The following is a 13,013-nucleotide window of genomic DNA, read 5'->3' on the forward strand; positions in this document are numbered from 1 at the left end:
GCAGTAGTGCTAGGAGCCCTCTGTCTGGAAACGCCTGCATTTTCTGCCTGGCTGTAAGGCTACTGTGCTCCGAATGCAATTCTTCCATCTAACACTGCATACATTCTACATGTGACCACAAGGTGGAGAACGAATCGCAATTTCCACAGCGGTTCATTCATCATTATCTCAGCTATTCATGGATGCCTTCCTCTTCACGGTGGTTCAGGCTTAATTGTCAGGTCCATGAATTGACCTGACAATATTGATTGATATTCATAGCCAACCTTTCCTATCAGTTTGTGGTGAAGTGCAGTATTTAGGCCTGCTAATAAATCTTTGTGTGTGTGTGTGTGTGTGTGTGTGTGTGTGTGTGTGTGTGTGTGCAAAGTCCCCTAGCTCTTCACAGCATCATGTGTATGTGATAAAAGATACCAAGTATTCCCAAGCCTTAGGTGATTCTAGCCACTCCTTTACCAGTTTAATACTGTTTATGACAGGTTGGAGGTAGGAAAGACTCAGGTGGGAGGAGGAGAATCTTTGTTGTATTACCGCCTTGTTTATCATCTATTTTATTTTATTCATTTCTTATTTATTTGTAAAATTTATATCCCACCTTTTCCCTACAAATTATTTTGCTCAAGGAAGCTAACAACAATAAAACACATTACAGAATGCAAAGTTATAATTAAAACAAAAATGCAAACAATTTTTTTTTAAAAAAGATCACCAGTTACAACCTACTTTTGCAAGGAGAAGGCTATCAATGGCTCCTTGTCCTAATGGCTATGTGCTACCTCCAGTATCCAAGGCAGTAAGCCTGTGTGCACCAGTTGCTGGGGAACATGGGCAGGAGGGTGCTGTTGCACCATGTCCTGCTTTGTTGGTCCCTGGTGGACAGGTGGTTGGTCACTGTGCGAACAGACTGCTGGACAAGATGAACCCTCGGTCTGATCCAGCAGGGTTCTTCTTATGTTGTTAAAAGCCAAAAGCCTGTCTATGGGCACATCTACACCAAGCAGGATATTCCACTATGAAAGCGGTATATAAAAGGCAGGAGCCACACCAAGCAGCATATAGCAGTACGAAAGCGGTATATAGAATGTCTCAGTGGGCCCCAGCAGTTGCCAGTGCACTTCAATACCACTACAAAGCAGTAGTGTGGCTCCTGCCTTTTATATACCACTTTCATAGTGCAATATCCTGCTTGGTGTAGATGAGCCCTGAGACTGAAGTAGCCTGACCTCCCTTGGCTTTCCTCACCAATAGTGAGTTTATGGGGGATGTTGAATCTGCTTTGGTGTTCCCATTACCTAACTCAAATTTTGTCCTGCAAGCAACTTGCCATGGTGTTTCTTTGCTGTTTACACATGCAATTATTATTGTTGTTGTTGTTGTTGTTGTTGTTGTTGTTATTGAAGAACTGCATTGGAAAATTTGGAGAAGTGCAAAGAACAAAGCATAATTACACTGCATTTCACATTAGTTTGGGAAGAGCAAATTTTGGTTTGCATTAAAATGTGAGCCAATCCAATTTCTCTCCCAGCCCTAGTGGAGAGGCATGAAGAAGATGACTACCCTGAGGGGGGCAGGGGTGGTGGGTGCAGCAACATTTCCCCCTTTCCTGCAGAACTGCATTGGAAGAAGCAACAGCAGCTACAGTTAAAACATGTGGCCATCCAATGGAAGGAGAGGTCATGGGAAGGATCCGCCCTTCACCTGCTTAGTGGAGCCAACTGTCTATGCCCTCCCCCTTGGCCTGTTCCTCTCCTCACCTAGCACAAGCTTGTCCCTTGGAACTTCCCAGCTGGAGTCATAAGGAAGCTGCATGGGATCCACATAGATATATTCATGTCCATCAGAGCTGACCGACTCAATCACCTTCCAGCGGATCTCATAGCGAGGCTTCTGGGCAGAGGGAAGGGGAGACGTTAGGAAATGGCTGTGCTATGTCAGGTGCAGCATAGCCACAAGAAGAGACAGGTTCAAGAGGCCGAGGAAGAAGGTCCCCAGATGGTTTCCAGAAGGCATCTCAGATCCACACACGTGCTCTGTCTCCATAGACCAAGGCAGGATCTACACTACTGCTTTAAAATACTTTATAACAGTTTTGACAACTGTTGGGGCCCAGGACACACTCCATATACAGTTTTCAAAACTGTTATAAAGCGCTTTAAAGCAGTAGTGTAGATCTGGCCCAAGGCCTCTCTGTTAGGGATGCTGCCTCCCCTAAGAGACAAACCAACTGAAGACAGTGGCACTGCAATATCAACACTAACCACTGAACAATTATGCACACTTAAGTCCCATTGAAATCAACAGGGCTTGAGTAAATGTAACTGTTCTAGGTTGCAGCCTATGACTTCTCTCTCTCTCTCCCCCCCACCCCTGCAGGATGCAGTACTGTTAGAAAGCAGCTACACTTCCTTTGCTAGCTTTCATGTTATCAAAATAGAACTATTCTGTTCAAATTTTAAAATGGTTTAATTTCTCCCTTAAAACCTCCCTCCCCACCCCCACCCCGGGCATACACACTTAAAAAAAAGTTGGAAAATCACAATGAGGAAAATGATTTTTGAATCTGGAATAATGAGTCTGCTGAGAATCTCTCACAGTCCTGGGATCTTTTCTGCATTGGCAACTTTTTTATGAATAATTTCTGATTTGTATTCCAGGTTTATTCTACTTGACTATGTCCAGCACTTGACATCCTATACAGTATCTGTACGTCAGCCTATCAGCTATGATGCCTTAAGCCCCAGAGTCTACAGCCTCCAGCATCCCATACATGAAGAGTTAAGTCTTCGCAGTTGCTCAGCCCAGCAATTGCGAAAGTCATTCAGTTTAGGTTGGCTTAAGATCAGAGAACTTGGATCACTAATAGATCTTTCCCTGAGAAAGGGTGTGAGTGGATGCTTACCTTTCGCCACAACACAAAGAGGATCACCAGGAAAAGACACATAAGCACCAGTAAGCCCAAGATAATTGAGATGATGATCACTTTAAAGGGCAAATCTGAAACAGTCAGCATATACAGAACCATTAGTCTTCCATGTTAGTTTATGTCCAGGATACTCAAACATATTTTTATTTAACTTTTACAACCTTTTTTTTTCAGCCAGAAAGGCTCCCGAGGAGGAGGAGGAGGAGGAGGAGGAGGAGGAGGAACTTATTTAAAACATTTCTTAGCTGCCTTTCAGAGCAGAAGCCCTCCCAAGGTGGCTTACAACCATACATAAAACAGTATAAACTTTGAAAGCAATAACGGAGAAGAAGGAGGAGGAGGAGGAGGAGAGGAATTCATTTATAGAACAAAATATACAAACACTAGTAGTGTTGCATCTCATTCCAAAACACCAACAGCAAGCAAGTGGGCACTGTCAGAAGGCCTCGTCTAGCTCCTCTTGCACACTCCTTCTTGAGAAGGGGTTAATCTAACCCAGCCTTCTCTAAGCTGGTGCTCTCCAGATGTTTGGGATCACAACTCCTACCACCCTCACTACAGGCATGCTTACTAGGGCTGATGGGAATTGTAATCTGAAACATCTGGAAGCTGCCAGGTTGGGGAAGGCTAATCTCGCACAAGAGGGATAAAATGGCACGGTTGAGTTCCAGACCTTGTAGGAGCAGCTCGTCCACTTTGGAGCTATCCAGAGTCCTGCAACTCTTGATGAAGCCAGACTCCGATACCTGGAGTATCCCACAGGTTCCTGCTCATAGTTACAGCAGGACAGCATTTTAGACATCATAGAAAAGCATTGAAAGGAGGGTTGGGTGGGGTGCCTGACTCCCCATATTTATAGTAAGCTCTTAAAACTGCATAGAGTGCCACTTTTTGGCAGCAAAGTGAGGTACAATACAATACAATAAAATTAGCCCTCCATTGCACAATTCCAGATACTTAGGGCTTGCCCAAGTCTTTAGGCATCCCCCTGCTTTTTCCTCCACATTTGTCCAAAAGGGGCTTGTGGCTAAACTACATCCCCTTAGAACCAATTCACATGAGCTTGAAAGTAAGCTGAAATGCAGGTTCAGTTTATGCAGGCTGAGATTGATTTACCGCCATATGTCCAAATTCCAATCCTGACTATAGGCCAACATTATTGCTACTTTTGCCCAGCCTCTGCAGCCATGTGGCACAACCCAGAACTTTTAAAATTGTGGGACTGGGGTGTATTGCAAAATGACTGTTTTGCCATACACCCAAACCCATTATCGTCACTCATCTCATCTCCCAGGGCTCCTTCAGGGCCGTGTGAAGCAGCTCCCACATTATATGCTCATGTAGTCACACAACAAAGACGTAAGAGAAACAAGAGCTATACAGAGCCAAAGAGAAGAACAGGAAATGAATCAGCAATGTAAGACGGCCCTACAGTCTGTTGCTGATTACTTTCCTGCCTCCTCTGGTTTGGGAAGGATGGCACCTCAATGGTTCTAGACACGGCACCATTTCTACAATGCCAGTACATCCGCATGCACACAAACGTTATGCAATACATGCGCTATGGGACTCACGGTGTGGGACTAGGGTGATGCTCTGAGAATCTGTACCCAAGAGATTTTGAGTGGCACAGCTTAGGAAGACCGGCTCGTTTACTCCATGGAGGTGCAGCTTGCTTGTCACAATGTAAATCTTCAGGTCATCTTGATACGTGGCATTCATTTGCAGATTCATCTCTCCAGAGGAGGTGTTCCCCAGGAGCCTGTTGGCTTCCTTGTCACACCTGTTTTGGAAGGCATCAGCCAACGGAAGAGAGCCTTGTTTAAGTAGCATCTTCAGATATTTGATAAATTCATGCTCTCCGTACTGACTGCAGCCCAATCATACGCCTCAGAAATAAGTCCCACTTAACTCAATAAGGTTTACTTGTAAGTGAAGAGAGAAGAAGCGAGGGAGACAGGAGCAGGCAGAGACCATCAGCTCCCTCTGCCCACTGCAACTATTTTTAAAGAATAAACAGATAAAATGGAAATCCCCCCTCCCAAACTGAAGATTGAGGTCCCAATGGAATTTGACTGTCCCTTGAAAAACCAACAACCCTGGATATCTGCAGGGAGGTGGTGGAATGGTCAGGTGCCACCCTAGATAGCAATACTCTTATGAGGAGGTGAGAATATGGTGCAGGTCCCCCTTGCCATGTGGTTATTGCAAGCCTCTCATGAGCAGCATGGTGATTTGAATCCACCATCTGTGGAATGCAGTTCCTGAGAGTTACATGCAGAGAATCCCATGCCAACGTCTTGAAGTCCATCCTTTTCTACTCTGAGCAAAAGGTGAAATATGTGCTGTGAAAATGATCTCCTTACCATTTGGCATCATCACAGATGTACCAGGCAACCTCCGGCTGGGGCATTCCTTCGGTGATGCACGTCACTGTTTGCTCCCCACTGGTGGTGTTGCTGTTTTCTCTCAGATCAGTCACCTTAGCTCGGACTGGTTATGTTGAAGGAAAGAACACAACACATAACTGGTTAAAGAAAGGCAGGAAGGAGATGGCAGGAATAAGCAGTGGAGTACCATTTCACTTATCATGTAAACTGAAACAGAAAACACAGGCCTAATCGACACCAAGCAGGATATTGCACTGTGCAAGTGGTATGAAAGCGGTATATAAAAGGCAGGAGCCACACCAAGCAGAATATTTCACTATGAAAGCAGTATGAAAGTGGTATAAAGTATGCGTCAATGGGCCCCAACAGTTGCCAGTGCACTTCAATACCACTATAAAGCAGTAGTGTGGCTCCTGCCTTTTATATACCGCTTTCATAGTGCAATATCCTGGTTGGTGTAGATTAGGTCACAGTAGCCAAATTTAAAGACGTATTTCTTTGTAGAAGGTTTTGTGGCAGGTGTTTTGTGTGTTTTCTGGTATTGTAGTGATGGGTTGCATTTCTCTTGTATATATGTAATTTTAGAGTTATTATTTCAAGAGTATTCATATGTTGTTCTGTTTTTATATGAGCTGTTAGCCACCTTGTACGTAGAATAATTTGAGACCCCCTATTGCGATGTTTATATAAAATGTCCCATTTCCAGATTTGTTGGTTACATGCACATTAATTTCACAGCTCAAGCTCATTCAGAAGTACCCTAGCAATTTTGATACATGTGTGAGCCAGTCAATCAGTTAAAGCGCAAACCTAGGTTCTGTGGGCTCCAATGATTGGTGAAGCACTAGTGTATTCCAGTCATGATCCTCTGCAATGCCAGCAGCCCAGTCCGTAGCAAATTGGTAATACTTTAAACAACAGAAAGCCCAGCAACATTAATGAACGTAAGAACACAGGAAGAGCCCTGCTGCATCAGTTCATCTAGTCCAGCATTCCGTTCATGCAGTGGCCAACCAGCTGTTGACCAGGAAGCCACAAGCAGGACACGGGTGCAACAGCACCCTCCCACCCATGTTCCCCAGCAACTGGTGTACATAGCTTACTGCCTCTGCTACTGGAGGTAGCACATAACTATCAGGACTAGTAGCCATTGATAGCCTTCTCCTCTAGGAATTTATCCAATCCCCTTTTAAAGCCATCCAAATTGGTGGCCATCACTACAGCTTGCAAAAAATATGTCAAAACTAAAGCTGAACAAAAAATAGGTGATAACCTATTTTTAAAATTTATTTATTTTACTTAGGGCAGGAAATTTCTCCGAACAGCCATTTGAGTTTTCAAAGCTAAAATCGTTCCCCAGATTCTTTTTGGGGCACCAATCTGGTTCCCTTACTCCAAGAGCTCCCTAGAAGGTGTTCAGTCCTGTTTCTTACACTAATATTCAGAGTCCCAAAATGTATAGCAGGAGCTGCTCTCAATCTGGAGACTGGCCTGAATTCCCTTGTCAGGCTTGGATGTTCTCTATTCAGTAGTGGCTTCAATGCAACCTTATGACAACCACTAAATCTTTAGTCCCCAAGGTGATGTTAGACTCCTTCGAATCTCCATGGACAAAGGCTGTGGTGCAGAAAGTTACTTCTGTAGGTCTGTCATCATTGTTTTTGGTGTCCTTGGAATTAGGAAATGTGAAATGAATTGTGAAACGGAGGCTATAGGACATAGATTACCAGGAACTCCAGGAAGCTGCAATGGGATCTTGTTCCCCTCAAGCACTGGGTCTTTCAGGCCTCCCATGGAAAAGTAGAATACCCTATTTAGGGTGGCTTAATATTCCTAAATACAGAAGGGCATTCCCTTTCGCAAGGTTCGATGTTCTCCCCTCTAATTTACTTGTTGGAAGATATCTCAAAATTCCACTGAATAACAGGTGTTGTCCCTGCAACAATGCCAAGGTGGAGTCTATTTCACATGTCCTTTTCCAATGTAGCTACTACCAAGGGGCAAGAAAGGACCTTCTTTAACCTGCCTCCCAGTCCTTCCCTGGCTGCTCTAAAGAGTCTGTCATAATCAATCTGCTTCAAGGTTCCAATAAGCTAATCACAGTGCTGGTGGCCAAATTTTTGAACTTGGCCAACTCTACCAGATAACATATGATGGCCTGTTCTCCCTAAAATTGTATTTTGCAGACCCTGTCTTATCCCTCAGCTGTGTTCATGTTTTCTCCTATACTTGTATTTCAATGATGTTTTAATGGTCTTGCTGACTGCAAATAAAGAATTACTACACTTCATCTTGCACTAGAATCATAGAATAGTAGAGTTGGAAGGGGCCCATAAGGCCATTAAGTCCAACCCCCTGCTCAATGCAGGAATCCACCCTAAAGCATCCCTGACAGATGGTTGTCCTGCTGCCTCTTGAATGCCTCTAGTGTGGGAGAGCCCACTATGTGAAGGAGCACTTCCTTTTATCCATCCCACCAATAGGATGAGCCTAGGTTCTAGTATTATGAGAGAGGAAGAAAAATGTCTCCCTAGCCACATTCTTCACACCATGCATAATTTTGTACGAGCTCTTCCATAGCATCCATGGCAACACTGCAGAACCATCAGTCATGGCTTGCTGTACCAATGGCACCCCCTACTGTCACTATGCATCAAGGAACCAATTCATGTTTGACCATAGCAGAATGCCTCCATGAGGTCTCCCCACGTGGACAGGACACACAAATGGCAGATAGAAAGATGCCACAGTGCCTTCATTGACACAAACCATTGTGGTACAATCAGCACGAGTCCACTAACAGACATATTCCAGGGGTCCTTGCAAATGGTGCTTTGAATCCCCTTATCTCCACCCTACACATCAGCCTGTCCTTCTCCCTCTCTCTCACACACGGTCCTTACTTTACACACCCCAGCGCCAAGGTTTATCAAGAATAACTAGGGGAGGCTAGACAAAATGAAGAGCCTGAGCTCTGAAAGGCAGCAGTGAATGCACCCATTAAGAGCTTTATGCCAAAGGTGAGTAACAAGGAGGCGGAGCTAGAGTCTCATCACTACACGGAAACAGTTGTAAAACAAGCAATGCTTTTATTGGGCAGCATCAGCGGTAGAGTAACTTCTTAAAGCAAGATGGGCACATAGGGTTCCAGCAAACTTTCTTGTTCCAGCAAGACTCCCTGAGACTTTGAAAGCTGCATGGCAGGTAGTGGAATGCCAGAGGCAGCCTTCACTACTACTGCATCCCCCATGCCAAAGTGTGTGTGTACCCGTTGCATAACTGTCTGTCAAGCAGCTTGCGCAGCTAGAGAGGCAAGGCAATAACAAATGTTGGCAACCCCACATGAGGTTGAACAAGTGAATTCACACTGGTCGCTGTCGCCGTGGCTGGTCTTGTTGTAGGCCTCAATTATGGTCTGCATTGTGCTGGGCTGGGGATCGGGCCTGGCGTCTGCACCTTTCGGAGGCTGCCTGGAAAGAGAGAGACAGGGGCAGGGGTGGGTGGTGGCTAACAGCTCTACTGTGACAAACAGTTCCTGGCCTCGGAAGATGGTAATGAGCAAGTAACGGATGGAGGCAGAGTGCTTCCAGTTCCTATGCCTCCGGCCCTCTATTAGACATCCCCATCTTCATTTGGGGAGTCACCAGGTTGTGATAGATACATGCAGTTGTTGGGATAATACTCACCTAACCCCTGTAGGGACTTGTAGTGGACCTCTGGCTACAGCTATTGTTTGTTCTTCTCCATATGTCTTCCAAGGACCTGCTTGCATAAAGCAAAAAAAAAAGGGGATATGAGTAGCAGTGGGTGAAGTGGAATGCATGGTTTTCCCAGCGGAGATGGCTATGCTTTCTACTGCCTTTACCAGCACAGGGTGGTGGTTTGTGGCCAGCAGGCCCTCACTCTTCCCGCCCAGTTCATCCATGTGTTGTGTCCCCAACGTGGGAAGGATTTCTATTACCTAATGCTGTTTAGTCAGTACCCAGTTTCCCCTATTGTGAGGTGGGAGTGGGGATATGGGAGGGATGTGCAAAATTCATATGTTGAGGCATGAACTTGCTTACCTGTGTGGTGGTCTATTTTGTCCTTGCACCCCCAGTTCCAGGAGTGAAGAAGAGTTTCCTGTTGGTTTGTTGTCTCTGGAGTCCTGAGATGAAGTGCCTGTAAAAGTTTGGCTCTCTGTTGAGTTCAATTGGACTGTTTTGAGTTACACCACCTCTTTTGTCAGCATAACGTGGGTCTATGGGAACCCATGATCCTCTCTTTATTCCTGATCTTCTTTACTGCCATCCATTTTTTGCCCCTGCACCAGTTTTAGGAATCTACACCACACGGTCATAACCCTGATATTTTGTTGGCATAGATCCTTGATGTCAGTATTTCTTCAAGGCTGCTAGTGCAAGGGAGCAATGGGATTTTCTACATGAGGCTCTCATCATTCCTCTCTCATGGTTGTTTATGGGTGCTTTAGAAGATTTGCTTCTGTTTTTAAGAGCTCTTTCGCAGGTTATATTGGAGCAGAGAAAATCCAGGGTTTTTTATTTTTATTTTTTATCCCGAAGTTGCTAGTAGTGTTATAGCATTATTCTGCAAATCCACAGCATCACCTAGGGTTATATAGTGGAAAGGAAGGAAAGAAAAACCTCTTTGTGTTGAGATCTGATCTCAATTCTGTGTCAAAACCAGAAGTAGATACAGTGGGTTAACAGGTTCACCTAGAAAAGCTCTTTGTTTCCTATAAATCCCTGGTGTAAACCAGATCCAATCCCTGGTGTAAACCAGGGATTGGATCGAGTTTTAGTCAGCCAATGAGACCAAATGTATTTACATAATGGTGCATATACATTTAGAATACTGTGCACTGATTTCTCCAAGTCAAAAGAATACTGTAGAACTGATGGGATATGGAAAGGGGGAAACTTGATTAAGGAGGATTTGATCAACATTAATTTATCAGACATTAGGGGACTTAGCCTGAAGAAACAAGACAACTGGAAGGGAGGAAAATGACAGTTTTAAATATTACGAACGGAATGGAGAGAATGAGCAGAGAACATTCTCTCACTCTCTCTTGCTGTCAAGACACTCAAACTTGGGGTATCTCAGATAATATTCATTATCCATATGTTCAGGACAAACAAGGGGTATTTATTTATTTCATTTATATCCCACCTTTTTTCTTCTAAGGAACCCAAGGCCGTATACATAATACTCCTCCTCTTCCTCTCCATTATCCTCACAACAACCACCCTGTGAGGTAGGCTGGGCTGAGAGTCTGTGACTGGCCCAAAGTCACCCAGTGAACTTCCATGGCCAAGTGGGGACTAAAAGTCAGAATCACCCGACTCCCAGTCCAGCACTCTAACCACTAAGCCACACTTGACTTATGCAATTAATTACCATGGCTATGTGATGGTTACACACTTACATAGCTTTTAATAGGGATTATATATGAATTAATGGGGGGAACAGATATATCAATAGATGGAACTTCCATCTTCAAGAGATGCATATCTTGGATTGTCAAATACTTGGGGAAACAATGAGATGGCTATTTCCCTCTTGCTCAGTTTGGATATTCTGTCTGGCCAGACCATTATGAGACAGAGTGATGGACTCATTGGACTTTGGTTTGATCTAGCAAAGCAGTTCTTATGGTCTTACCAAGGACACATATACACACATATGAAAGAAATTGACACAGGCCGTAGGTAAAGGACTTATCTGTGTAAAAGTTCCAAGATACATGCCCTGTCATGTTTAAACGCAGTTGGCTACTTGGGCTGGCCAGTTCATGTGCAATACTAGTGCCATGCCCATGTGGACCACCAATCCTAGACATGTTAGAACTCCATATGAATGGGCTACCACTTGTGATAAATGCAATAAAATATGACTGAGCTTGTATATAAGGTCCACATGGTTAGGCATTGAACCATGGTTTACACCAAGGGTGAGTATGACATAGATCAGATCTTCTGGAAGATTTCTGGATGATTTGCAGTAGATCAGCAAAAGTTTCGGACACCCAATTGTTTCATAATAGCAACAACAAAATGACTTTTAGGAGGCTGAAATAAAGAACATTTCAGGTAAGCAGGCCAGATCTACCCCAAGCAAGATATACCCTTTGAAAGCAGTATGAAAACTGCATATGGAATGTGTCATGAGCCCCAAGTGTTGTCAAAATTGTTATAAACCGTTATAAAGCAGTAGTGTAGATCCTGCCCAGGAGTGAGCTTGTGTGAAAGGACTGTATGCTCAGTTCAGTTCTGAAACTGAAAACAAATTTCTAGGCTCAGAAGGTGCTTAAAGCCACCTGTTCTTCAGTTCTGTGCCATCTGCCTCTGATTGGTGGATCTAGGAGTTCTAGTAACACACCAAGTAGATCTGATGCCTGAAGTCTGCCCAACTCTGGTCTACCTAACATCTACTTTGGCTCATTTGTTGAGTGGCAAAGAAGTGAAAGTGTGGTGGCAATCCCATTGGTGGTAGGGATGTATGAGAAATTCATTTCATTTTGTTTTCTATCAGGATTTACTTATTTCACACTTTCTGGACTGAACATAAACGGTCTGCAGTCAAAATCTATACATTTCTGAGCTTGCAATGTGATTTGCGGGCCAAAAAGAAAAAAAAAGTGTTCAACAGCATGTGTACATTTTAAAAATGTGCATGAAACATGCATACTTTCTTTAAAAATGTGCACAAATACACTTTGTATGCCTACATTTAAAGATGAAAAAACAGAAACAAAAGGAGGAGAGCATCTAAGCCAGGTCAGAAAAAAGGAGAAATGGGTTGTCAGGATGCAAATAATTTATTTTCATGAAGCCAGATGTGTTTCGCCTTGTACTTTATTCAAAGGCCTTCCTTAGGGGGTTGCTAGAAGTTAGAGTCTGCAGAATTTCTTCTAGCAAAATGATTGTCTACTATAACCATCTGAGGGCCGAAATGTGTTGGGCTTTGTGAAATAAATTATTTGCATCCCGAGAACCTGTTTCTTCTATTTCCTGACCTACATTGGAAGATTAACACCAATTTTCATGTGGGGAAAAAAAAGCACACAAGCTTCAAGATGGAATTAGGTAAAACTTCGGTGAATTTTGTTTTTCCCCACACCCCTATCAGCCCTGCCTAGGATTTTTGAGTAGCCATTGTCTAAAAACTGAGTTGGCCCAGTCTAAAGGAAAATATATTTAGTGCAAGGTCAATTCTGCAGAGAGAGGTGCTCACCATTAATCTGTAAGTAAAAGGAGAGCTCCTTGGAGTCATCATCATGGAATGCTTGCACAGTATATAAACCTCCCTCACTCTGTTTCACCCTTACAAGGGATAAAGTAGTTTGATACCTGGAGGAAAGAAAAAATTACAGAAATTAAGATGTTGGAAAAGAAGATCATCTCAGGCAGAAGAAGCACAAAGCTTGTTGTATTCAAAGGGGAAATGTTTATACCCATAGAGACAACCCTATTTCCTTCAGTGAAGCCATTCCCAGCTCACTTCTGATATCAGAGTTAGGAACACAGAAAATGGCTTGAACAATGCAAAAAGAGGCATTCGTGTGCAAGAGGTGCAGAGGGTGCCATACCTCTCTCCAGTGGGCTTCTTTTAATGTTTAAAGGCTAGGCCATATTTTCTGTGAATGGGGCAGACATGTGAAAAGAAACAGTTAGCTACCTCTGCCATGCCTGTCTTGA

At 43.7% G+C, this 13,013-nt stretch overlaps 1 protein-coding gene across 1 annotated transcript in view; it reads right to left on the reverse strand.

Annotated features, from left to right (window-relative positions):
• PDGFRB (platelet derived growth factor receptor beta) overlaps window positions 1-13,013 on the reverse strand; it is a 91,297-nt gene that overhangs the window by 17,394 nt on the left and 60,890 nt on the right. Inside the window, exons 8-12 of the mRNA XM_063120858.1 lie at window positions 12,550-12,665; window positions 5,290-5,416; window positions 4,498-4,706; window positions 2,900-2,994; window positions 1,755-1,887 (exon numbers count right to left, since the gene is read on the reverse strand). Of these exons, the coding sequence (XP_062976928.1) occupies window positions 1,755-1,887; window positions 2,900-2,994; window positions 4,498-4,706; window positions 5,290-5,416; window positions 12,550-12,665 (680 nt within the window). The remainder of the gene's footprint in view (window positions 1-1,754; window positions 1,888-2,899; window positions 2,995-4,497; window positions 4,707-5,289; window positions 5,417-12,549; window positions 12,666-13,013) is intronic.

Source organism: Elgaria multicarinata, chromosome 3 (assembly GCF_023053635.1).
Source record: "Elgaria multicarinata webbii isolate HBS135686 ecotype San Diego chromosome 3, rElgMul1.1.pri, whole genome shotgun sequence".
In the NCBI taxonomy this organism is placed as follows: Eukaryota; Metazoa; Chordata; class Lepidosauria; order Squamata; family Anguidae; genus Elgaria; species Elgaria multicarinata.